At 41.3% G+C, this 25,211-nt stretch overlaps 1 protein-coding gene across 2 annotated transcripts in view; it reads left to right on the top strand.

Moving 5' to 3' along the window:
• ACAD11 (acyl-CoA dehydrogenase family member 11) overlaps positions 1–16,335 on the top strand; it is a 150,798-nt gene extending 134,463 nt beyond the window's left edge. The window contains exons 14-20 of one of the 2 annotated variants that reach the window (XM_070726353.1): positions 4,214–4,280; positions 4,643–4,728; positions 10,475–10,546; positions 11,002–11,156; positions 12,794–12,910; positions 14,972–15,081; positions 15,771–16,335. In XM_070726353.1, coding sequence (XP_070582454.1) covers positions 4,214–4,280; positions 4,643–4,728; positions 10,475–10,546; positions 11,002–11,156; positions 12,794–12,910; positions 14,972–15,081; positions 15,771–15,885 — 722 coding nt within the window. In that variant the 3' untranslated portion in view covers positions 15,886–16,335. The remainder of the gene's footprint in view (positions 1–4,213; positions 4,281–4,642; positions 4,729–10,474; positions 10,547–11,001; positions 11,157–12,793; positions 12,911–14,971; positions 15,082–15,770) is intronic. The other variant, XM_070726354.1, reaches the window with a different exon arrangement.
• The last annotated feature ends 8,876 nt before the right edge of the window (positions 16,336–25,211 follow it).

Raw genomic sequence — 25,211 nt, 5'->3', positions numbered from 1 at the left:
GGATGGGTGTCAACAGACTCAACCTCAACCCGGATAAGACGGAGTGGCTGTGGGTTTTGCCTCCCAAGGACAATTCCATCTGTCCATCCATCACCCTGGGGGGGGAGTCACTAACCCCCTCAGAGAGGGTCCGCAACTTGGGCGTCCTCCTCGATCCACAGCTCACATTAGAGAAACATCTTTCAGCTGTGGCGAGGGGGGCGTTTGCCCAGGTTCGTCTGGTGCACCAGTTGCGGCCCTATTTGGACCGGGAGTCACTGCTCACAGTCACTCATGCCCTCATCACCTCGAGGCTCGACTACTGTAACGCTCTCTACATGGGTCTACCTTTGAAAAGTGTTCGGAAACTTCAGATCGTGCAGAATGCAGCTGCGAGAGCTATCATGGGCTTTCCTAAATTTGCCCATGTCACACCAACACTCCGCAGTCTGCATTGGTTGCCGATCAGTTTCCGGTCACAATTCAAAGTGTTGGTTATGACCTATAAAGCCCTTCATGGCACCGGACCAGAATATCTCCGGGACCGCCTTCTGCCGCACGAATCCCAGCGACCAGTTAGGTCCCACAGAGTTGGCCTTCTCCGGGTCCCGTCAACTAAACAATGTCGTTTGGCGGGACCCAGGGGAAGACCCTTCTCTGTGGCGGCCCCGACCCTTTGGAATCAACTCCCCCCAGATATCAGAGTTGCCCCCACCCTCCTAGCCTTTCGTAAGCTCCTTAAAACCCACCTCTGTCGTCAGGCATGGGGGAATTGACATGTTCCTTCCCCCTAGGCTTATAAAATTTGTGTATGGTATGCTAGTGTGTATGATTGGTTTTTAACTTGTGGTGTTCTTAAAATTAATTTAATATTGGATTTGTCTTGTATTGCTGTTGCTGTGAGCCGCCCCGAGTCTGCGGAGAGGGGCGGCATACAAATCTGATTAAACTAAACTAAACTATTGGATTTATATTGTTTTGTTGTTGTAAACTGCTCTGAGTCTCCGGAGAGGGGCGGCATACAATTCTAATAATAATACTAATAATATTAATACTACTACTACTACTACTACTACTACTAATAATAATAATAATTGGACTCAAGCAGAGCTAGACAACTTGGACAGGAAAACCAGAAAATTAATGACGATCCATCATGCGCTACACCCCCGCAGTGATGTTGACAGGCTGTATTTACCAAGGAAAATAGGCGGCAGAGGACTTTTGCAAGTGAAGCAGACAGTGGAAAAAGAGAAGCATGCTTTAGCGGACTATGTGAAGGACAGCAAAGAGTCAGCGTTAATGAAGGTCAACAATAGGAAGTTTCTCAAGGTGAAGCAAACTAAGGACCAGTACAGAAAAACTGTAACTCAGCATCGTATGGACAGTTGGCGGAAGAAAGCATTGCATGGAGAAGATTGAAGGCAAAGTGGATAAAGAAAAGACCTGGTCATGGCTTACAAGTGGAACACTCAAAAAGGACACAGAAGGACTAATACTAGCAGCACAAGAACAGGCCATTAGAACAAATGCTGTCAAAGCCAGAATTGAAAAATCAACAGACGATCCAAAGTGCAGACTCTGTAAAGAAACAGATGAAACAATTGATCACATACTCAGCTGCTGCAAAAAATCGCACAGACTGACTACAAGCATAGACACGATGCTGTGGCACAGATGATCCACTGGAACATGTGCCAGTGGCAAATAACTGGTGGGATCATAAGCCTGAAAAAGTGGTTGAAAATGAGCAAGCAAAACTTCTGTGGGACTTCCGACTTCCGACTGACCGAATTCTGAAGCATAACACACCAGACATCGCAATCCCAGGAGACAGCAGAATTGAGGAGAAGCAGCTAGAGAAATTAGTGAAATACGAAGATCTAAAAATCGAGCTGTAACAACTCTGGCATAAGCCAGTGAAAGTGGTCCCAGTGGTATTTGGCACGCTGGGCGCAGTGCCAAAGGATCTCAGTGGACATTTGTAAACCTTCAGAATTGACAAAATCTCCATCTGTCAATTGCAAAAGGCCGCTTTACTGGGATCGGCAAACATAATTCGCCGCTACATCATGCAGTCCTAGGTGCTTGGGAAGCGCCCGACTGGTGATGAAATACAAAATCCAGCATAGTGATCTCGTTTTCTGTGTTGTATTGACATAATAATAATAATAATAATAATAATAATAATAATAATAATAATAATAATAATAATAATAATAATAATAGGCACAAAAGGCATTCACCAACCTCATTTTTTTGCTCTTCTCTAGTCCTCCTGCACAAGTCTTCATACCCTCATTCCAGATCGCTCCCAATTGCTTATATTCCCGATCCTTTCAACACATAGCCGCAGCTGCTATTATATCTCTCTCACCAAGCCAATCTTTGTCACTGCCAGTCGAAGGCTCTTGTTCAGGTTTCTGTGGAGTATGCTGCCCCCAAATAGGTCCCAAACAATGTCCCTTTTCTTCACTGCCCCTCCAGGGCAGCTCTGGGGTCAGTTCCAAAAGAACCGCCCCCCCTGGTTCCCACAATTCAAGGTTCCCACAGAGAGCAGAGAACTCCATACTGCCATGGCGCCTGGCCACGGCCCTCTCCTTGAAGAGGGAAATAATATTGATAATGAAATATTGCTTAATGATTATATTGATGAACCTAATGATTTCACTGGGGTTTACAGTGACAAAACAGAAAATGATATTAAAAATGATCATGTTTAGATTGATGATGACGATGATGAGTTTGAGAAGCATAAAGTTATAAAAGGTATGGAAAAAACTAGATTTATACAGAGAACAGATTTTAAAAGGAGAAAAAGAGAGAGTTTTTGCTATAAAAGTAAAAAAGAATGGGAAGAAAATATGAAATGGGGATGGAGACACTATATATACAAAAGGGAAGTGGTTGAGAAATTAATAGGAATTTGATGATGGATGTTGGAATGTGGTTGAAAGATTTTTTCTTTTTTTTTCCTTTTTCCTTTTTTAAATTATAATCATTATCCTATAATTTATTGTGATAAGAATGATAGATATAATTAATGTAATTAAACTGCTAAAATTGAAGAGGGTTTTTTGTCTTGTTTATATTGGTGGATAGTATATATTAGAAAGATAAATTGATAATAGTGTTAGGCTAATTTTTGGATTGAATAAATTAATCACTAGTTTTAAAGGTGGATATCTAAAAGTTAGAGAGAATAGAAATAGATTAAATGAAAAAAAGAGATTATTTACTATATTGTGAGATCGGCTTTAATTTATTTGGAAAATGTTGAGACTTGAAGAATTAAATGACTTGAAATAAAGTTGATAAAATAAGGAAGATTATACAAGAAGCATAATGTTAGTTTAAGAAAATTATCCAAATGAATAGGGTTTCCTATGGGTCATTTGGTTATGATAAAGCAGGAGGGAAAAAAAGAATGATAAATAAGATGAAGAAGGAAATATGGGATAATTATTAAATGTCAAGAGGAAGAATAACTATTTTGGTAAATTAAGCTAATAGTGGTTAATTTGAGGGGAATTTTTTTAAATTAATTGGTGGATATCCCAAATGACAAAATTAGATTTTTTTTATTTTTATTTAGAAGCAATATAATTACAGAAAAAAATACCTGGAATCAATTGTTTTATATATAAAGAATATACAAATGTTTGATTAAAATGTACAAGTATGTATTTATGGTAATACTGTATATTTGAAAGTATATGGATTTGTGTATGGAGTGTTGGATAAAAGATTAAAAAACTTTTTAAAGGGGGGGGGATATATTCCCACACCCAACTTTGTTGCAAGTTTATGCTGAAGAAAGCTAGCTCACATCTGAATATACATAATAAATTATTGTTCAAATTTGTCTTTTTAGGATATTTTTTGCTTTTTCTATATTAATGACAAGTCCAAAACCATTAGAAAAGATAGTAATATTGATCTTTTTGTAGATGAGGGATGATCAGCAAAATTTTCTGGATTTCTGCCTTAGTGTAAAACATGATCTTATACCAGCACAAAGCTTTTTCTACATATGGCTAATATTTTTGTCCTATTTAGAAGTAGTTTTCCAACACACACAGTGTTCCAATGTTCTGTTTAACTGTTGCTTTTAAATTTACTGGAAAGCAACATCTATTGATCATGTATTTTCTTTTCTGAAAAGTTAAAAATATTGTAGATTCTTAATCCAATGATAAAGCTTTCAAGAAATTTTTTTGTGTTCATTTTTCAGGAGCTGGAAATCCCAACTGCAAGTTTGCTATTGTAATGGGCAAAGATAAAAATACTTCTGCATCCAAGTAAGAAGAAATGTTTGAAATATTTATGAAACAAGAAACAGCTAATTTTTGGTATAATTACACTATGGAGTAAATTTTTGTCACACAGCTGCTAAGATACTGTCAATTACTTCTAGGTTGCTGCTCTAAGAATCATAACTATTAAAGGAGAATATTTGTAGCTCAGGGTTCACCTGAGAGGTCTTCGGTGCTCTTTGAGCCCGCTTGTACATTTCATTAATCAAGCTAGGTAACATCATCAGTGCTAGTAAGAAGTTCTTTGCATGTAGGGAAACTGATAATGTTTAGAAATTGCTAAATTAATCCAGAGTATCTTCTGTTATTGTCTTATTCAGTATTCAATATCACATTACTTTTATTAGATATAAACAGCATAGTATGATTATTGTGCCAATGGATACACCTGGAGTGAAACTTATAAGGCCTCTTTCAGTCTTTGGCTATTTTGGTAAGTGGAATTGTTATGTGCTTGTACTTTGAGTGCTTTAAGTTTCGTCTGAATATTTCATTTCTGAGCTGGGGGATTGCGGGGAGGAAGATGGGGATGAGGGAGGAAGATGGGGACGGGGGGAGGAAGATTCCGGTGGGGAGCAAGGAGGAGGGTAGAATTGCTGCTCCGCTGGACTACGAGTGATAACATCAAGAAATATATGGGAATTGTGGTTTCATTTAGCACCGGATTTACAGTTCAGAGAGGTGAGCAGTTGCTGCCCAAGAAGATCCTCATTTTCTGTCCCTCCATGCTGTTCTGCTCTTTTCTGCTCCGTTTTTCGTCCAGAGCCTGTAATCAACTGGGCTTCGGAAAATGGTGAATGTGATTGTGACAGCGAGACGAAACTGAGCCGCCTGTCATCTGCGACACTACAGTTTGGAGAAGTGAGCAGCTGCTGGCCAAGAAGATCCTCGCTCCCTGTTCCCCGTGTTGTTTCTGCTCCTTTCTTCTGTTCCTTTCTTCGCCCCGGAGTCTGCAATTTAATCAGCTGGGCTTCGGAAAATGGCGACCGTGACACGAAATTGAGCCACCTGTCATCTGTGGCATTGTGGTACACTGCCTGCTGCCTCCATTCGTACATCTACACTGGGGAGGACAGAGAGGGGATCAGGACCTTCCAGAAGAAAGTTCTCCTTTGCATCCGGTCCATGAAGACCTCGATGCCCCCTGCTCCGTGGCGTTTGGTTACTTTCGCCACGGAGATATTGCTGAGTAATCTGCTGGGTAATCAGCTGGGGCTCAGAAAATGGCAGCCACCAGCTAAAATAGAGCCGCCTGTTGTTTTTTGCCTGTCATTCTGCCTGTCTACTCAGCTGCTTATCATTTACTGTTACTCGCTGCCTTTTGAGACATCTGCTTGCCATGCCATTCTGAGTAGATTTAACATTAAGAGAACTGAGCAAGACAGCAGGATCTTCACCATAGAATCAGATGGTCCTGGGACGCCAGAGCGCCAGATGGTGGGGGCGCCCAGAGTCGGAGGGGCCATTAGAAAAGGGTGGATTTACAAGATCGAATCCGGAGTGAGTACCTATGAGACAGAAAACACATGGAATAGGGAGGATTATCTAGAGAACTGGAGATGCCTCTTGAGAAGAGCAGCGGACATTGGGGAATGACTAGAGGGACTGATAGGAGCCAGGAGAGATATGCTGGCAGTGGCCTGCATTACAATGGTCATCTTACCCAGAAACGTGGACATTTGGGGACCTGGACTCCTATTTGGACTTTTATACAGGACTTTTTCTGGAACTTAATTGCTTCAACACCATTTAGGGTGAGGTATCATCAATATGCGGACGATACCCAGCTTTACATCTCCACCCCATGCCCAGTCAACGAAGCGGTGGAAGTGATGTGCCGGTGCCTGGAGGCTGTTGGGGCCTGGATGGGTGTCAACAGACTCAAGCTCAACCCGGATAAGACGGAGTGGCTGTGGGTTTTGCCTCCCAAGGACAATTCCATCTGTCCGTCCATTACCCTGGGGGGGGGAATTATTGACCCCCTCAGAGAGGGTCCGCAACTTGGGCGTCCTCCTCGATCCACAGCTCACATTAGAACAACATCTCTCAGCTGTGGCGAGGGGGGCGTTTGCCCAGGTTCGCCTGGTGCACCAGTTGCGGCCCTATCTGGACTGGGACTCATTGCTCACAGTCACTCATGCCCTCATCACCTCGAGGTTCGACTACTGTAATGCTCTCTACATGGGGCTACCTTTGAAAAGTGTTCGGAAACTTCAGATCATGCAAAATGCAGCTGCGAGAGCAGTCATGGGCTTACCTAGGTATGCCCATGTTTCTCCATCACTCCGCAGTCTGCATTGGCTGCCGATCAGTTTCCGGTCACAATTCAAAGTGTTGGTTATGACCTTTAAAGCCCTTCATGGCACTGGACCAGAATATCTCCGAGACCGCCTCCTGCCGCACGAATCCCAGCGACCAATTAGGTCCCACAGAGTGGGCCTTCTCCGGGTCCCGTCAACTAAGCAATGTCGGTTGGCGGGCCCCAGGGGAAGAGCCTTCTCTGTGGCGGCACCGGCCCTCTGGAACCAACTCCCCCCGGAGATTAGAACTGCCCCTACTCTTCCTGCCTTCCGTAAACTTCTTAAAACCCACCTTTGCCGTCAGGCATGGGGGAATTGAAACATCTCCCCCTGGGCACGTTTAATTTATATATGGTATGCTTGTGTGTGTGTCTGTTAGTATATGGGGTTTTTTAAATCTTTAAAATTTTAAATTGTTTGATTACTTATGATTTGTTTCTACATGTTGTGAGCCGCCCCGAGTCTTCGGAGAGGGGCGGCATACAAATCCAAGTAATAAATAAAATAAATAATAATAAATCTGGCAGCTGTTGTTAAGAACTGCTGATTGACTACTTTCCCATATATTTCTTATTGCTCATTTTTCTTGTTTTTAATGTTTTTTAATTGTTTTTAAGCTAACTTATTGGGGTTTTTTTTGTGATGGATGTCTATGATTATTGGAATGAATGGGGCTATTTATTTATTTATTTATTGGATTTGTATGCCGCCCCTCTCCGGAGACTCGGGGCGGCTAACAGCGACAATAAAACAGTGTACAATAGTAATTTGGTAATTTGGTATATGTATGGGGTGGATGGTTATGGAATGAATGGGGGTGGGTGGGGTGGATAGGATTATGGTGTGAATGAGGGGAATCAGAGTGATACGAATGATATACTTGGCCCACCTGACGATGGAGAGGCAGGACGGGAGGGGGCATCTATCTCTGGGGTGGCAGAGGGTCAGAATATCTCGGTCTTGCTGGGGAGAGGCAGATATGGTGGGAGCCACGGAACTGGATGTTCCAGGGGAAGAAGCGATCGCTGCTTAATAACGATCCCTTGTTCCGGTTCCGTGAGCTCAACCCAGGGTGCTGGTGACGAGTGTAATCCTGGCCCTGGGCTCAGGCTGCTGCTACTCAAGGCCAGGTCAGTGGTAAATAAAGCTCTCCTCATCTGAGATTTGATCTTGGATGTGGAGGCCGACCTGGAAAGTGTGACTGAAATCTGGCTGGGCCCGGAGGGAGGAGTTCCTCTCTCTGAAGGGAGAGGGAAGGGGGGGAGGAGTGGCTATTGTAGCCAGGGAGAGCCTTTGCCTGCGTAGACTTGTTGCTCCAGAGATTGCGGGTTGTGAGTCCCTCCTGGTGAAGTTGGACTTAGGAGTTCAGGTGAGCTTGTTGCTCACCTACCTGCCTCCCAGCTGCGTGTCAACAGCCCTGCCTGTGCTGCTCGAGGAGGTAGCCGGGCTGGCGGTAGGATTCCCCAGACTTATTGTCTTGGGGGATTTTAACCTGCTATCGCTCGGCAAAACCTCTGGGTTAGCGCAGGAGTTCATAGCCACCATGACAGCCATGGACCTGACTCAAGTAGTACAGGGTCCAACTCACGAGGGGGGGCACGCACCCAACATGGTATTCCTCTCTGGGCAATTGAGTAATGGTCTGAGACTAAGGGGCTTAGAAGTGTTGCCTTTGTCATGGTCAGACCATTTTCTATTGCAGCTTGACTTCCTGGCTCTAATCCTTCTCCGCAGGGAGGCGGAACTGATTAGGCAGTTCCTCCCCAAAGGCCTGATGTACCCAGAGGGCTTTCAGAGGGCACGTGGGGTTATTCCAGATGCACTCGCCACAGTTCGGTGGAGTCTCTTGCTGAGGCTTGGAACAAGGCTGCAGCAGAGGCTCTTGACCAGATTGCGTCGTTGTGACCTCTCCGTGGCTCTAGACCCCGTAGAGCTCCATGGTTCAACGAGGAGCTCCGGGAGTTGAAACGCCAGAAGAGACGTCTAGAGAAGAGATGAAGGAAGAGTAAGCCCGAATCCGATCGAACACTTGTAAGAGCTTATATTAAGACTTACAAAATGGCACTCAAGGCGGCAAGATGCGTGTATCATGCCGCCTTGATTGCATCAGCGGAATCCCGCCCAGCCCCTCTGTTTAGGGTGACCCTCTCCCTTCTTAACTAGAGGGGAGTTGGGGAGCCCTTACAGAGTAGTGCTGAGGATTTTAACACATTTGTTGCTGATAAAATCGCTCGGATCTGTACATACCTCGACTCCAATTGGGAAACAGAGTCGACTGGTGACACCTGATGAAGTGGGCAAGGCCATTGGAGCTGTGAGTTCCGCCACCTGCTTACTGGATCCATGTCCCTCCTGGCTGGTCTCGGCCAGCAGGGAGGTGAAACAGAGCTGGGTCCAGGAGATTGTCAACGCTTCTTTGGGGAGGGGGTCCTTCCTGGATCCCTACAAGGAGGCACTTGTGCGCCCCCTCCTCAAGAAGCCTTCCCTGGACCCAGCCATTCTTAACAACTATCGGCCAGTCTCCAACCTTCCCTTTATGGGGAAGATTGTTGAGAAGGTGGTGGCGCTCCAACTCCAGCGGTCCTTGGAAGAAGCTGATTATCTAGGCCCTCAACAGTCAGGATTCAGGCCCGGCTACAGCACGGAAATTGCTTTGGTTGTGTTGATGGATGATCTCTGGTGGGCCTGGGACAGTTGGTGTTAGTGGGGGGTCAGAGTACGACTTCAAGGTTACTCCCTTGTGGGATGCCTCAGGGGTGGGTCCTCTACCCCCTGCTATTTAATATCTACATGAAACCGCTGGGTGAGATCATCCAGGGGTATGGGGTGAGGTATCATCAGTATGCTGATGATACCCAGCTGTACATCTCCATCCCATGTCCAGTCAACGAAGCAGTGGAAGTGATGTGCCGGTGCCTGGAGGCTGTTGGGGTCTGGATGGGCGTCAACAGACTCAAACTCAACCCGGATAATGTCTTCTGGCGAGACCCAGGGGAAGAGCTTTCTCTGTGGCGGCCCCGACACTCTGGAACCAGCTCCCCCCCGGAGATTAGAACTGCCCCCATCCTCCTTGCCTTTTGTAAACTCCTTAAAACCCACCTCTGCCGTCAGGCATGGGGGAAGTGAAACATCTCCCCCGGGCCTATACAGTTTATGCATGGTATGTTTGTGTGTATGTTTGCTTTTAATAATGGGTTTTTCAGTGTTTTTTCTTAAATTATTAGATTTGTTGTACATTGTTTTATTATTGCTGTCATCTGTCCCAAGTCTACAGAAAGGGGCGGCATACAAATCAAATAAATAAATGAATGAATGAGGGGGGAGGAAGATGGGGATAGGGAGGAGATGGGGATCTCTGTAGATCAGGTGTATGCATGGAACTGTATTTGCACCATCTATACCAGAAAAATCAATCTGAGTTTCAGAGAGAGAAAAATATGTGGGATGCAATAGGTTTCCTGACGTTATAATAGGAAGTATGTTGTAAGGTTAATGCGGTGGATTTTTAAAGTTTATGCTCAGTTTGAAGAGAGAGAATGAGAGAGGGGGTGGAAACATGATATTTGCGAGATATGGTTTTAAAAAAAGAAAGGCAGTAGCCATGATTGTGTAAACAAATTTGCTTTTTTATATGCATTTCATGTTCTATTGCTAGATAGGTAGGTTTGTTGACTTTATAGAAAAAGTTTCAGACAATGAACTGTGCAGAAATAGTATATTCCTAAAATGCTACATGCATTTGATGGGTTCTTTACTATATTATTTTTATTCCAGTTCTCCAAAGAATGACTTACTGTTATTATATTGGATCTTCTTTTCTAAATAACACTGATGGCAGTTTTCCTTAGTTGATACTTGATTGTCTTCATAATTTTATAGATTATTTTCATGGTGGACATTTTGAAATACATTTTAATGATGTTCATGTCCCTGCCACCCATCTGATACTAGGTGAATCTTGAATTTCTTCTTCTTCTGATAGTAATTGGATTGTCAAAAAATCTTTGTTGGTTGAATTACCTGAGCTGGGAGGAATCAGATTTGCCATGACTTTTTGAACTTTACATAATTTTATGATACACATGAGAGCCAAATTGGTGTAATGATTAAGAAATTAGGCTAGAATCTGGGAGCTTTAATCCACCTTAGGCATAGTGCCAGTTGGTTGACCTTATGCTAGTCATTCTCTCTGTCCTGGTAAAGAAGCAATGGCAATCACTTTCAAAAAGCCTTATCAAGAAAAGTGTCTTATCCAAACATTCTGTCTGAGACCTAGAAAGTTGTTATCAGTCAGAACTTTTATATTCCAATGTAGTAACTAATTATATATATATATATATATACACACACACACACACACACACTCACAAAGAGAAAAGAATGACCTTTTTCCTTTTGTAACACAGGAGAGGGAAGAGGATTTGAAATAGCTCAAAGACGACTTGGACCTGGCCGTATTCACCACTGTATGAGATCAATTGGAGCAGGTGAAACTGCTCTCCAGATTCTGTGTGAGCGATCAGCCCAAAGGATCACATTTGGGAAGAAACTCTATCATCATGTGAGTTCACAACCTAATTACTGTATTTTTCGGAGTATAAAATACACCAGAATATAAGATACACCTAGATTTTAGAGGAGGAAAATAAGGAAAAAAAATATTCTGAACCAAATGGTGTAATAATATATTATTTAATAAAATACCAGTATAGCAGGAAAACATTTACAACCATGTACTTACTTAATTAATTAATTAATTAATTAATTAATGGATGAATGAATGAAATTTGTATGCCGCCCCTCTCCGAAGACTCGGAGCGGCTCACAACAATAAAACAGTACAAATCCAATTGATTAAAATGATTTAAAACCCCTTAATATAAAAAGCAATCATACATCTCATATAAACCATACATAAAACAGAAACGGCCCAGGGGAATCAATTTCCCCATGCCTGACGATAGAGGTGGGTTTTAAGGAGTTTATGAAAGGCAAGGCGGGTGGGGACAAGCCTAATCTCCGGGGGGAGTTGATTCCAGAGGATCGGGGCCGCCACAGAGAAAGCTCTTCCCCTGGGTCCCCCCAGAAGACATTGTTTCATTGAACGGGATGCGGAGAAGGCCAACTCTGTGGTACCTACCTGGTCGCTGGGATTCATGCGGCACAAGGCGGTCCCGGAGATATTCTGGTCCGATGCCATGAAGGGCTTTATAGGTCATAACCAACACTTTGAATTGTGACTGGAAACTGATTGGCAACCAATGCAGACTGCAGAGTGTTGGTGTAACATGGGCATACCTAGGGAAGCCCATGATTGCTCTTGCAGCTGCATTCTGCACGATCTGAAGTTTCCGAACACTTCTTCAGAGGTAGCCCCATGTAGGGAGCATTACAGTAGTCGAACCTCAAGGTGATGAGGGCATGAGTGACTGTGAGCAGTGACTCCCGGTCTAGGTAGGGCTGCAACTGGTGTACCAGGCGAAACTGGGCAAACATTTTTTACAAACTTCAAATTTGACAGCTTTAAGACTAGTGGACTTCAGCTCCCAGAATTCTTCCTCCAGTCATGCTAGATGGGGTAATTAAAAGGCAAAAACATCCCTGTTCCTCACCCCCATTTTTTTTTTTTTGTAAAAACGGGGCAGGCAAAGTCTGGGAAGCGTGGAGAGAGCTCCTGGGGGATGGCAAAAATGTTCTCATTTTTTAAAAAAACAGGCCATTTTTTTGCCATTTCCTCCCCCAAAATGGGGTCAGCAAAGGGTCTGGGAAGCCTGCAGAGCTCCTGGGTGCTGGGGGATGTAAAAAAATACCATTTTTCTGAGAAATGCACCTTTTTGCCTTCCCCCAGTCCCCAGGAGCTCTTTGCAAGCTTTCCAGACCCTGTATCCATCCCATTTTTGCAAAAAACTAATTTTTCGCAAAAGCTAATTTTTCGCAAAAACGGGACACGGGGACAAAGCTTCGGGAGGCCAAAAATGGCTATATCGGTGTATAAGATGCACTGAGATTTCTACTCTCTTTTAGGGGGGGAAAGGTGTGTCTTGTATTTCCAAAAATAAGTTGGACATGAAGCTGATAAGGAAAGATATAGGGTAGCAAAATAAATTCATTTTTTAAAAACCTGAGCACCATTTGTAGCTTTTTGTTTTGTTTATAAACTGCATTTTCTAATTTGCTTTTTGCCTTACTTTCCTATAGGAAGTTGTTGCTCACTGGATTGCTGAGTGCCGCATTGCTATTGAACAGGCAAGGCTGCTTATACTGAAAGCTGCTAATAAAATAGATAAAATGGACAATAAAGCAGCCAGGAAAGAGGTAACAGGACTGACAGGAAGAGGCAAACTATTAGGAATTTAATTAAACTAATGAAACTGTTTTTGCTGAGAATAAAAGGAAATGGTGGCTTTCATAAACATTTGCATATACAGTGGTACCTCTACATACGAACGTTCATACTTACGAACTTTTCTAGATACGAATCGGATGTTCAAGATTTTTTTGCCTCTTCTCACGAACCATTTTCCACTTACAAACTCCCCCCCCCCTCGGATCGGCTTTATAAAGGTTGTGAGGAATGGGTGGAAGCCAGCAGGGAGAGGTGCAACCTGTGTAGCCCGGCCACCTTTCCCTGTCTCGGATGCCACAGGCACATCGCGAACAGCTCACTCAAGCCAGCACCTGGGAAGCTGACTGGAGCAGCAAGCCGGGGAAGCGAACGGTCGGTGGGAGGCAGGCAAAATGCTGGGAAAGCAGCAGGAGGAGGTGGAGGAGCCTGAGAGGGGCATGCGTGTGCGGATTCTGACAACCCTAGCTTGGTGATCAAGGCTTCATCGGAGGCACTAATATGGGGTCTGCTTTGTACAAAAAAAGGGAATGGGCGCTTCCTAGCAGAGGGAAGACGAGGAGGTGGAGGTGTTTGTGTGTGTGTCGGGCCGAGTGTGTGAACACAAGTGTGTGTGTGTCCAGGGAATGGGGGGGAGGGAGAGGAGGGGGATCACTTTATTTTATTTTATTATTTTATTTATTTTATTTTATTTATTTATTTTTATTTATTTATTCATTCATTCATTCATTCATTTATTTATTATTTTTATGCCGCCCTTCTCCTTAGACTCAGGGCAGCTTACAACATGTTAGCAATAGCACTTTTTAACCGAGCCAGCCTATTGCCCCCACAATCTAGGTCCTCATTTTACCCACCTTGGAAGGATGGAATGCTGAGTCAACCTTGAGCCGGTGATGAGATTTGAACCGCTGACCTTCAGATCTACAAGTCAGCTTCAGTGGCCTGCAGTACAGCACTCTACCTGCTGCGCCACCCCAGCTCAGAAACTTTTGGGATGGTTCGCATGCATTATTTGCGTTTACATTGATTCCTATGGTAAAAGTTAACAAGTTAATTAACGATTTAAGTTCGTAAGTAGAGGTAGCACTGTATGTGAGAAACATAACAGCTCTCATTCTTAATTTTGTGTGTGTGTGTGTGTGTGTGGTTCATTAATTTTAATCAATGGATTTAAATTTGTCAATGATGTGAATTGATGTCAACAGTTAATTAACCAATTGATAATTGAATAACAATAGTATTAACAACAGCATTTAGACATATACCGCTTCCTAGTACTATACAGCTCTCTCTTGAGTGGTTTAGAATCAGCATATTGCCCGCAACAGTCTGGATCCTCATTTTACCAACCTTGAAAGGATGGAAGACTGTGTCTACCTTGAGCCTGGTGAGATTCAATTTGTCAAACTCCTGGCAGCCGATCAGTAGAAGTAGCCTGCAGTACTGCACTCTAACTACTGTGCCACCATGGCTCATACACAGTAGAGTGCATAGCATACATAGTAGGTCATTATGTACTCCTCAAAATAATATTTAACATTTTAAGAATTATATCTTTTATTGATAAACTTGATTAAATTCTACTGTGTATACTGATGAATTTTATTATGAAATCCATATTATCTCCTCCCCCAAAAAATGAAGGCTGAGATATAAATAGTGCCCAAAACTTTATGTATTTCATGGCTAAATGAAATAGGAGTCTTTCTTGTTTGGACCAAGTTTGATAAGGTTATCCCACTGTGCTTCTTGTGATTGTCCTCTACTATTCGTGTCGATTTTAAGGAACCAATGAAATAAGGAATCACAGGAATAAGGAGTTTTATTAACAAAAGTCTGAAGATAAGATTAATACTCATGTTAATAATGCTTAATTCTGTTTGCTATGTCCCACTCAATCTCTAAGTCTTAGAAAGAATTAAAAAATCAAACTCTACAATGCTTTTCACTCCTTAGATTAAAAATTCAGCTTGCCATGAATGAATTTTTATTTCTACACTAATCTAAAAAATTCTAACATATCTTCACAGATTGCTATGATCAAAGTGGTAGCACCCCGAGCAGTCCTTAAAGTGATAGATTGTGCTATTCAAATTTGTGGTGCTGCTGGATTCTCAGACGACTTCCCATTGGGTCAAATGTAAGTAGAAAATACAAGCACCAACTCAGCTAGCTATAACCTTCCCAATAACTATATATACTAAGTTCCTAAATCTTCAGTTATGGCAGATCAAGACTATGGCCAAGCAGTTGGTATCCCTTATTAAATTGGAAAATTTTAAACCTTGAGCTTATTCTTTCAATATTATTGACACCGTTGCAAACTAGCTTCATTTATCCTTTGTAATATTAATTGTGGTTTGAATTATTGCCTGAAACCCATCTAAGATTTATGAACCTTGCAACTTCAGTACTTTCCTGAATATAGTAATTTAAAATATTTTGATTCTTTAAATCTTATATTTATTGTGCTTTATGCTAAATTAAATATCAAAACACAATAGGAATGCTGATTTTAAAGCACTATAAATGTAAGCATGCATTTTACTATTGTTTAAGTTTTTAGTTCAAAGGATTTGTCTCTGCTAGAACTTCAATCATCCCACTCAGTCATTTGTCTTGGCCAAAAAGATGTGATTACACCAAGCATAATGTGATTAAAGCTTAATCACATTATTAAAACTATAGACTTAACTATAATTTGGCTGTTCTTGTCGATATTATGTATAGCAGTCATTGAATGTTCCAATACTATAAAGAGTCCTGAAGCAGCAGTTACCAAGCTCTGTTCTATATTATTGAATTTGCACTATCTTAATATTTTCACAGGTTTGCCTATATTCGGACTTTGCGTGTGGCAGATGGCCCTGATGAAGTTCATCTTTCAGCAATTGCAAAATTGGAACTGCTTGACCAAGCCAGGAAACTGAATGCACATCTGTAACAACTATTTTATTTTGTGATGGCAATTCAAAACCTTCCTCCACAGCATTTTTCTTAAAATTAAGTATGACACTTAAAGAGGAACATTCCAAAAAATGAAGCAAAACCTTGATTAAATTTCAGTAATCTGTCTTTATTTCTCAGAAAAGCTGTCATTTAATTGCAAAACTAGAATAAGAACACAAGTGTTGTTCTTATTATCAAGTGCCAACAGAATTCACCATCTCTGCTGTTCACTTTTGGGGATGATGAAAATGAAAGTTACGTTACATTATTTACATACTTGTACTATATTACATTACCATTTCCATTTATTTCATCTCTAGTAAGGTTCTTCTTTTTCTTTGAAGTTGTGGTAAATATAAATACAGACTTTGATATCAAACAAATAAATGAACATATTCAACATCTTTGTAATCTGCTTTGAACAATAAAATATTTTAATTACTGAGTTGATTGGTTTTAAATTTATCAAATAATTCAGTGAGCAAAACATTCCTCAGCAAAACAAAGCATTCCTCTTTTTTAAAAAAAAATATTTTTATTGATTTTTATATAAGAAAAACACACACACAACATATAACAAGTCCTCAGTGATTGTGCCCACCACCAGACAAGCATTTGTACCCCACCACCAATCGGGGGTGTTTCTTATATAAATCGTTTTAACCCAGGAGCAAAATATTTATTTACATATTATAAAGTGATTCCAACTTGTTTCTTATAGCTTGGTCTCGGATCCTACTCGCTATATATCGTCTTACTTTGTCCCATCGCCCCATCAGTTGTCGCAATTCAGTTTCATTAGTCAAATTCATCCTTTTGTCCATAATCTCAAATTGAATGTGGTCCACCATGTATCTATACCAATTTTGCATTGTCCATTTTGTCGCGTCCTTCCAACCTAAGACTATTACCGCCTGAGCACTTTCTATTGCTACTTGTTTTATTTCTCTGAATTCTCCCATCTCTTTACTTTTAACTACCGGTAATACTGCCATTTCCTTCGTAATTATGCATCTTATATTTAATATCCTATTAATATCCTCTTGCACTTTTTGACAAAAATTCTGTTGTACTGGGCATTCCCATAGTATATGCATAAACACTCCTTTATCTTGGCACCCATGCCAACAAATACCTTTAACATTCTGCTGAAAATGTGCAAGTTGAACGGGTGTGTAATACCACATGTAATATTTTCCTTATCATTTTCCTAACTCTTGTATTCTTAGTTTTCCTAATATTCTCTACTATATTTTTCATCTCTTGCACCTCTACTTGTATCTCATTTTGCCACCATTTAGTCAGTCCTTGTATCACTGCCCCGTCTGACTGCACTAACATCTTATATATATTGCTTGCTTGTGCCTTTGTACCCTCACTTTTTTCTCTTATTATTTACTCTATCTCCTCCCTAAATAGTGCTTTTTTAGTCTCCCTTTCATTCAGATATTTACATATTGCATTTGTTTGTAGCCATCTTCCCTTACCCAACCACCATTCTATATGATTTCTACTTGGCCTCCCATCCTTCTCACATAGCTGTTCTATCTTACTTATTCCTCTTCCCTTCAACTCTCTTATAAACCTATTTAAATATGTTTCGTTATCTCTATTTATTACATATAACGGTGACAGTTTTGATTTATATAATCCTATTTTCCTCTGCCATTTTTTCCAAATTTCCATAGTCCCTTTCATGGGACCTATTAATTTATCTAAGTCGCTCCTATTCCACTTTATAAAAATTAATTCTCTATTATTCATCCCGTTTATCTGTTTTTCCAGTTTTACCCATTTATTTTTGAATATTTGCAGCTCCATTAATGTTTCAATTTGAAATGCTTCCCTATACAGCTCCAAACAAGGAAGTCCCCATCCACCCTCTTTTCATTCGCTATTAACCACTTTTTCCTTATTCTTGGTCTCTTATTTTCTTCAATCTAAAAGTTAAGTTTTTTATCCCACTCTCTACATTTGGATGCTGATAACCCCCCTGATAGTAGCTGAAATAGGTACATCATTTTGGGAACTATCATCACTTTCAAGGCTCTTATTTTAGAGATTCTCCTTAGCTTTTTCTCTTTCCAGCTCATCTGTTTCAGCATTTTCCTCAATATTGATCTATAATTCACCTCCTCGATTTTCGCTGGGTTTCTCAATAACCAGATTCCCAGATGTTTAATTTTCTTTAATCCTAACTTCAATTCTGATTATTTCCTAATTTCTATCTGCTCTCTCAGACCTGTATTTAAACACACAATCTCTGATTTTTCCATTTTGACCGACAGTCCTGATTCCTGTTTAAAATATTTCTTGTACCTTTGATCATCTCCATCGGGGTCCGGGTCAATATAATTGCATCATCTGCAAATAAGTTTAGTTTCATTTCTAATTTCCCTATTTTATATCCTGCCCAAGTGTTATCTTGTCTTATTAGCTAATGTCTCTATTGCTATTACAAATAACACTGGAGATAAAGGACATCCCTGCTTGGTGCCATTTAGTATTTTAATTCTCTGTGTTCTTTGTCAATTCACCCTTATATACGCTTCATTCCCTTTATAAATCTCTTTTATAGTTTCACAAAATTTGTCCCCCATATTTAATTCCTTACATAGTTTGTATAAAATAGCCATGGTTAACTTTATCAGAAGCTTTATAAACATTTAATTTCAAAATTCCCAATTTCCTTTTAGTAAGGGTAGCATGGTGCATCACATTTATTACATTTCTAATTGGTTCACTTATTTTCCTTCCCTTCACAAATCCATATTGATCCTCTTCAATTATTTTCCGTAAAATATTTTTGAGTCTATTTGCCAATATCTTCATAAATATTTTATAATCTTGATTTGCCAAGCTGATAGGATGGTAGGACCCAGGCTCTCTTAAATCTTGATCAATCTTTGGGATAGTAACAATCTCTGAAAGCTTCCATGTCTGCGGGATATCATGAGTTAACAATATATTATTAAACAGATACCCCAAATGCAGCAAGAATACATTCATACCAATTTTATAAAATTCCCCTGTAATCCCATCCAGGCCCTAGTGCTTTGGCTTGTTTTAACTCTTTAATTACTCTAGCAATTTCATTTTGTGTAATTTCTTCATTCAATATTTGTTTATCTTCTTCACTTACTATTTTCCCAACATTGAGAACTCCTATATTAACCTGCTCCTCTTTATATAAATCCTCATAATATTTTCTTATCTTCTCTAGCTGCTCTTTACCATATCTAACCTCTCCACTAGAGTCTCTCAGTGCTAATATACATGATTTTTCTTTCCTCTTCTTCAAATATCTTGCCATTTGCTGCATTGATTTTGTCCCCGAGCTCAATGTTTTTTGTCGCATCGTCATTCTCATCTTCTTCCATAGGATCTCATCGTACACCATCAGTTGTTTCCTTTTCAATTTCAATAAACTATTCCAATCCCTACTTTTAGTTAATCTTAGCTGCTCTTGTATCAAGTCTATTTCCCTTATCTTCATTTCCCTTTCTCTACCCCACCTCTTTCTAATATCTGCTTCCATACATATACATTGTCCCCTCATATAGGCCTTACATGCATCCCACACAAATGATTGTTTAATATCACTCACATCATTAATTCTAAAATATTCACATAGCTCTGTCTGCAGTTTATCTTTATCTTGTTCACTAGCAGTTACAACTGCATGATATCTCCAAATTCTTTGGTTGCATTCCTGACCTATTTCCAATTTTGCCAATAGTGGGGCATGATCTAAGAACCAAATACTTTTAATATCTACTTTTTTAACTTGTATATTGCCCACCCTGTTCATTAATATATAGTCAATGCAACTAAATGTATGATATCTTGCTGAATAATATGAACCTCTATTTGGAATATCTGCATGGAGATTCACCATGTTAAGTCTATTTAAATCTAACATCCTACTATTTTCAATCCCATTTGTTAATTGCATATTAAAATCTCCTGCCAAAAACGTTGTGCCCTCCATAAAGTTATCCAACTTCCTCTTTGTATTTATTATAAATTGTTTTGTTTTCGTATTTGGGGCATAAATTGCTGCCAATGCCAACTTCTTTTGATTAATTTTCCCTTTAACAAATAACCTCCCTTCTCTAACTTTCTGAACTCCAACCTCTTCAAATAAAACCCTCTGATGAATAAGAATCGCCGTACTTTTACTATTTTGCGTTCCTCGAGATTCATATACCCATTTCCAATTTCTATCTTAATCAATTTATCCCTTCCTCCCTGTCTTTTATGTGTTTCTGTCAAAATCAAAATATCCACCTTATTTTGCTTTGCCATCCTCAATATCCTGTAACGTTTCAAATCTGATCCCAAACCACTCACATTTAAAACCATTATATTACACTCATAATATAGAAAAATAACCCTCTCCCCTCTTGTTTTGCTCTTGGTTTACTTATTTTCCCCTTCCTTACCCCAGTCACTCCCCCCAAAGTGCCTCCACCTGTGCTCCCCCACCAGAAAGGGGGAGGACAAGAAAAAACCTGCTCCAGTCATGAGGCACTTCTCCTGATTGTGTTCCCACACTACTGAGCCCCACTTTCAACCACTTTTAAATATAATTAGAGAGAGAAATTCCCCTCCCACCAATGTTCCCTCTAATTTTTTTTCGGTGTGGGTGGAAAAATATAGTGTCTGCATAGAAAATAAATAAATAAATAAATAAATAAATAAATAAATAAGGGGGGGAAATCCCTTCTTTTTTATTAAAAGAAATTAATAATTAAAAAACCCCCAAAATCCATTACTATTAAAACTAAAACAACCAGCCAAAACAAAAACATAACTATTAATAAAAACAGGGGAGGGCTTGGTTTTTTTAAAATCTGTTATTATTTAAGTGCTTTTACCATATGCTTTAAATCAAGAGTCACTTCTGTCTCTGTTTCTCTTTCCTGTCATTCTCTGCCTCAATCATTTTCTCATTTCTCTTTTTCTCCCTTTTTCTATCATTTCTCTCTCTCTTCCACTTTTCTCTTTCACTCGCTTTCTTTGTCTCTCTTGCTTTCCTCTCATTCTCTTTCTTCCTCTCTCATCTCTCTCTTTCTCTCTCCCCCTCTTGCTCTCTTTTTCTCACTTTTTCTCATTTTCTTTCTCTTGCTTTCTCTCTCTCTTTCTCTCTTGTTTTCTTTCTCTCACTCTCTCTTGTTCTCTCCCTTGCTATCTCTTTCTCTCCCCCCTCTTGCTCTCTCTCTTCTCACTTTCTTGTTTTTTCTCTCTCTTGCTTTTTCTCTCACTCTCGTTTTTTCTCTTTCTGTCTCTTGTTCTCTCTCTCTTGCTATCTCTTTCTCTCTCTTTCTCACTTTCTCTCTATCTTGCTCTGTCTTGCTCTCACTCTCTCTCTTGTTCTCTCTCCATTCTTCTCACAGCGGAGACCGGCGAAGGTGATTTTCAATGTTTGACGTGCAGGCACGCGCGCTCCCCATCCCCCTGCCAGCCTGCCTGGAACATTCAAAATAAGAAAAACCTTTGGCAGTGAAGGTTTTTCTTATTTTGAATGTTCCGAGCGGGCTGGCAGGGGGATGGGGAGCGCGCGCACCCGTGTGCCCGACATTGAAAATCACCTTCGCCGACCTCCGCTGTGAGAATGCCTGCCCCGCCTCTCCTGCAGCCCCCTCGCTGACAGCCTGGGACGAAAGCGCTCTTGGCGAAGGGACTGTGAGAGCGGTGGGGCAGGCGTTCCCGCTGCGGGAGGAGCACTGCCCCAAGGTGGGAAATGGAGGAGAGAGTCGGATCGGGTGGGCGGGGGGCAGTGGTGAGAAGCCAGGGGTGCGAGTGGGCCGGAGGCGCGGGGGGCGGAGGCTGCTGCTCCTTGCGTGCCCTTGGGGAAGGGTGCGTGGGGGGGTTGTTTTAGGGTGCGCACGTGCGCAGATACGTACAGCTTAGAGAGAACAGATCCTCCCACCCTCCCTTGTCCATTTGGATAATACCTTTTACTTTTTAAACTTCCTTTACCATTTCCCCTTCTCCCCCCAACAAGAATAAAAATTAACACTACATTCCAGAAACAGCTCCGAGGGAGGCGCAACAAAATCACTTATTCACTTTCTTCTCACACTGGGCTCTCGTTTTCCTCTGCTCCCTTGTGAGGGCCTCCATCTGTCCCGTTAACTCCTTCAGCTGTTCCTCCCTTTGCCTTTCCCCCTTGTCTAGGGTACTGCAACCACTGAAATAATCTCCTCCTTCTGCTCCTTGTGGCTCTCCAACTACTGTGCTCTCCCCTCCTTCAGTTCCTTGTGGATTGCTTTCTTCAAACCCGATTCCCAGTTGATTCAATAGTGCCGTTCCCTCCTCCAGTGATCATGCTCTAAACATCTTATTTTCTTGGAACACCAAAACGGCAGCTGGAAAACCCCAAGTAAACCTTTTTCCACTTTGATATAAATGGCTTGAAATTGGACGTAAGGCAGCTCTCGCTCTCAAAGTTTCCCAAGAGAGATCTCTCAGAACTCTTATCTCGTTTCCATCTTGCTTAAGGCCAGCACAGCTTTTCAAATATTTGTAGATGATCTCAGCTTTTTTCTTGCTGGCCAAGGCCATAACAATGTCTCTTTGCCTCTCCTGGTTTCTACGTGGGGTGGCCCAATGGGCACGTAAAATATTATCAGAACCAACCTGGGTACCTTGTGCTGTCATCCAACCAAGGATTGCTTCGTTTAGTTTTGAGCCTGAAGCAAAATCTGGTCTAAATCCACGCAGACGTAAATTTCTTCTCCTTTGGCGATCTTCCAAATTAGCAATTCTGTAATTCAATTGTTTAAAAGTCTCCTCCTGACCTTTAGCTTGTTTTTCTAAATTCTGAATCCTTTCAGTTGCCACATCAGCACCTTTCTTAACTGTTTTAATGTCTAAGGAAAGATTTCCCAATGCCGATTACACTGTCAGAAATCTTTGTTCAAAACCTGTAACAATTTGTAACAGCTGGTCTAGTTTTACTTCAATTTTGCCGAGGCTAGGTTCACCCCCTTCCGCCATTTTATTAAAATTTATTGAACTCACTTCGTGATAGCGAAAGAAGTTCCGTCTTCCCTTGAAATCGCAAATCTTAGATTCTCTTAGAACTTCTGTGAATGCTCTACGCCTCTGCTTTTCTTTAAGAAGGATTTATTGTATTTTGAGGGAGAATTTCCCCTTTATGTAATATATCATATCGGAGCTCGAGATAGGAGCATCTAGAAAAAACTTTGACGCATGCGCAATCCAAAAAAACCAAAGCATTCCTCAGCAAAAATCTATTCATTCTAAAGTATGGGAATCTTAGTGGCAACAAGTATTCAGATTAGGTACTCTTGTGCAGCTGCTCAAGATGAAGGTCATAACTAATTATGACCTTCATAATTTAAATTAAATGGCAATTTATTACCATTTTATATTTATAGCAGATTGTTTTTAAAAATCGTAAAGGCTTTTGGGGAATTTTCTTATTTTTATACTCCATTTTCTTCTAGCTGATTTGACTTTCCCTACTCTGTCATTTAATGAACAAATTGTTTTACATTATGTAGGTTTTTAAGATCTGTTATTAGATTAAGCTGTTTTTAGCAGTTAAATATTAGTTTTTGTATTTCTTAACATAATGTGCAATAAATAATTAGTGATTCCAGTCCTTTTTTTGGAGACTGAAAAGAAGAAAAAAGTGGCAAATTCATAGCAGTCTTTCTAAAATGGAAGTCACAGCAAAACTGTCATCTACTGCCTGGCTGCCTGTCATCTACTGCCTCCTGTATTAACACATTTACATCCGCTGCTCCGCTAGATTTCGGCGATAACATCGGCTGTATAGGAACAATTAGCGTAGGCAGCAGCTCAATTTTGGGTTCCATCCAAGAAGGGAGAAGCCTCTGCCTCGGAAGATTTGTTCGTTTGCTTCTGAGAGACGCTGGAGACATCGGAGAGCCGACCAGCACGATCAGCTGGGGCTCGGAAAATGGCGGCTGCCTGATTGAACCGCCTGTCATCTGCCGCTTCACTAACCCTGGCTTATCGGTCTAGACGGGCCTGGGATGTCAGATTGCCAAATGGTGGGGGCATCTAGCATCGGAGGGACCGTCACCCGTTACTGAAATTCGAGCTGCCGACAAACATGATTGAAATGGAGAGTGGAGCTGCCGTGAAAGGAGAGATCAAAGAGTTTGCAACTGTTCGTGCTTTCCATGCCGTTTGTGCTGGGACCATGTGGGGCGTTTTGCGAGCTGTGCAGAACCACGGAGGAGGAGACGAGCCGGAAATGTTGCCCAGCAGGTCTGATGGCTTTCGGAGGGTGACTGGGGTGTTTGTCGAGAATTGGAGTTTCCATAGAGAGGGAAGAACCAGGGACAACTCAAACCGAGGTAAAGAGCCTGAACTCTTACAGCACTGGTCAGTGGTTATGGCCAGCATTGAGAAGACCACCTTACCACTGTATCCTGAGACTCAGATATTGACAGTGGCTGACACCAAAGACGCTGAAGAACAATATACTAGGACTTCTCCCTGAACATTGAAACCTTTTCCCCAGAATTCACCTTTTAGAACTGGTGCTGTATTGCTGACTTGATGGACAATTGACTTTAATGATTTCCTATATTTTTAGCACTTTATAACCTTAGCACTTTAAAATTTTACCAAGTTTTTTAATAATAATAATTTTATGACCTTAAGAGTAATTCAGTGTAATTTGGTATTCCAGTTTTAGACTAATTTGCTGTTTTTATTAATTATTAATAGTATTTTATACGGAGTTTTTTAGTTATTAATATTTTAGCTAATTATTGGAAGGGGGCTTGTCCTGTGTCCTGGTGCTTCTTGACCTCTCAGCAGCTTTCGATACCATCGACCATGGTATCCTTCTGCGCCGGCTGGTGGGGTTGGGAGTGGGAGGTACTGTTCTTCAGTGGTTCTCCTCCTACCAATCCGGTCGGTCGCAGTCGGTGTTAGTGGGGGGTCAGATGTTGACCTCGAGGTTACTCCCTTGTGGGGGGCCTCAGGGGTCGGTCGTCTCCCCCCTGCTATTTAATATCTACATGAAACCGCTGGGTGAGATCATCCAAGGGCATGGAGTGAGGTATCATCAGTATGCTGATGATACCCAGCTGTACATCTCCACCCCATGTCCAGTCAATGAAGCAGTGGAAGTGATGTGCCGGTGCCTGGAGGCTGTTGGGGTCTGGATGGGTGTCAACAGACTCAGACTCAACCCGGATAAGACGGAGTGGCTGTGGGTTTTGTCTCCCAAGGACAATTCCATCTGTCCATCCATAACCCTGGGGGGGGATTATTGACCCCCTCAGAGAGGGTCCGCAACTTGGGCGT

This window comes from Erythrolamprus reginae, chromosome Z (assembly GCF_031021105.1).
Source record: "Erythrolamprus reginae isolate rEryReg1 chromosome Z, rEryReg1.hap1, whole genome shotgun sequence".
NCBI classification, from domain to species: Eukaryota; Metazoa; Chordata; class Lepidosauria; order Squamata; family Dipsadidae; genus Erythrolamprus; species Erythrolamprus reginae.
The sequence above is the reverse complement of the archived record's forward strand: the minus strand, read 5'-3'. Positions and strand labels throughout refer to the sequence as shown.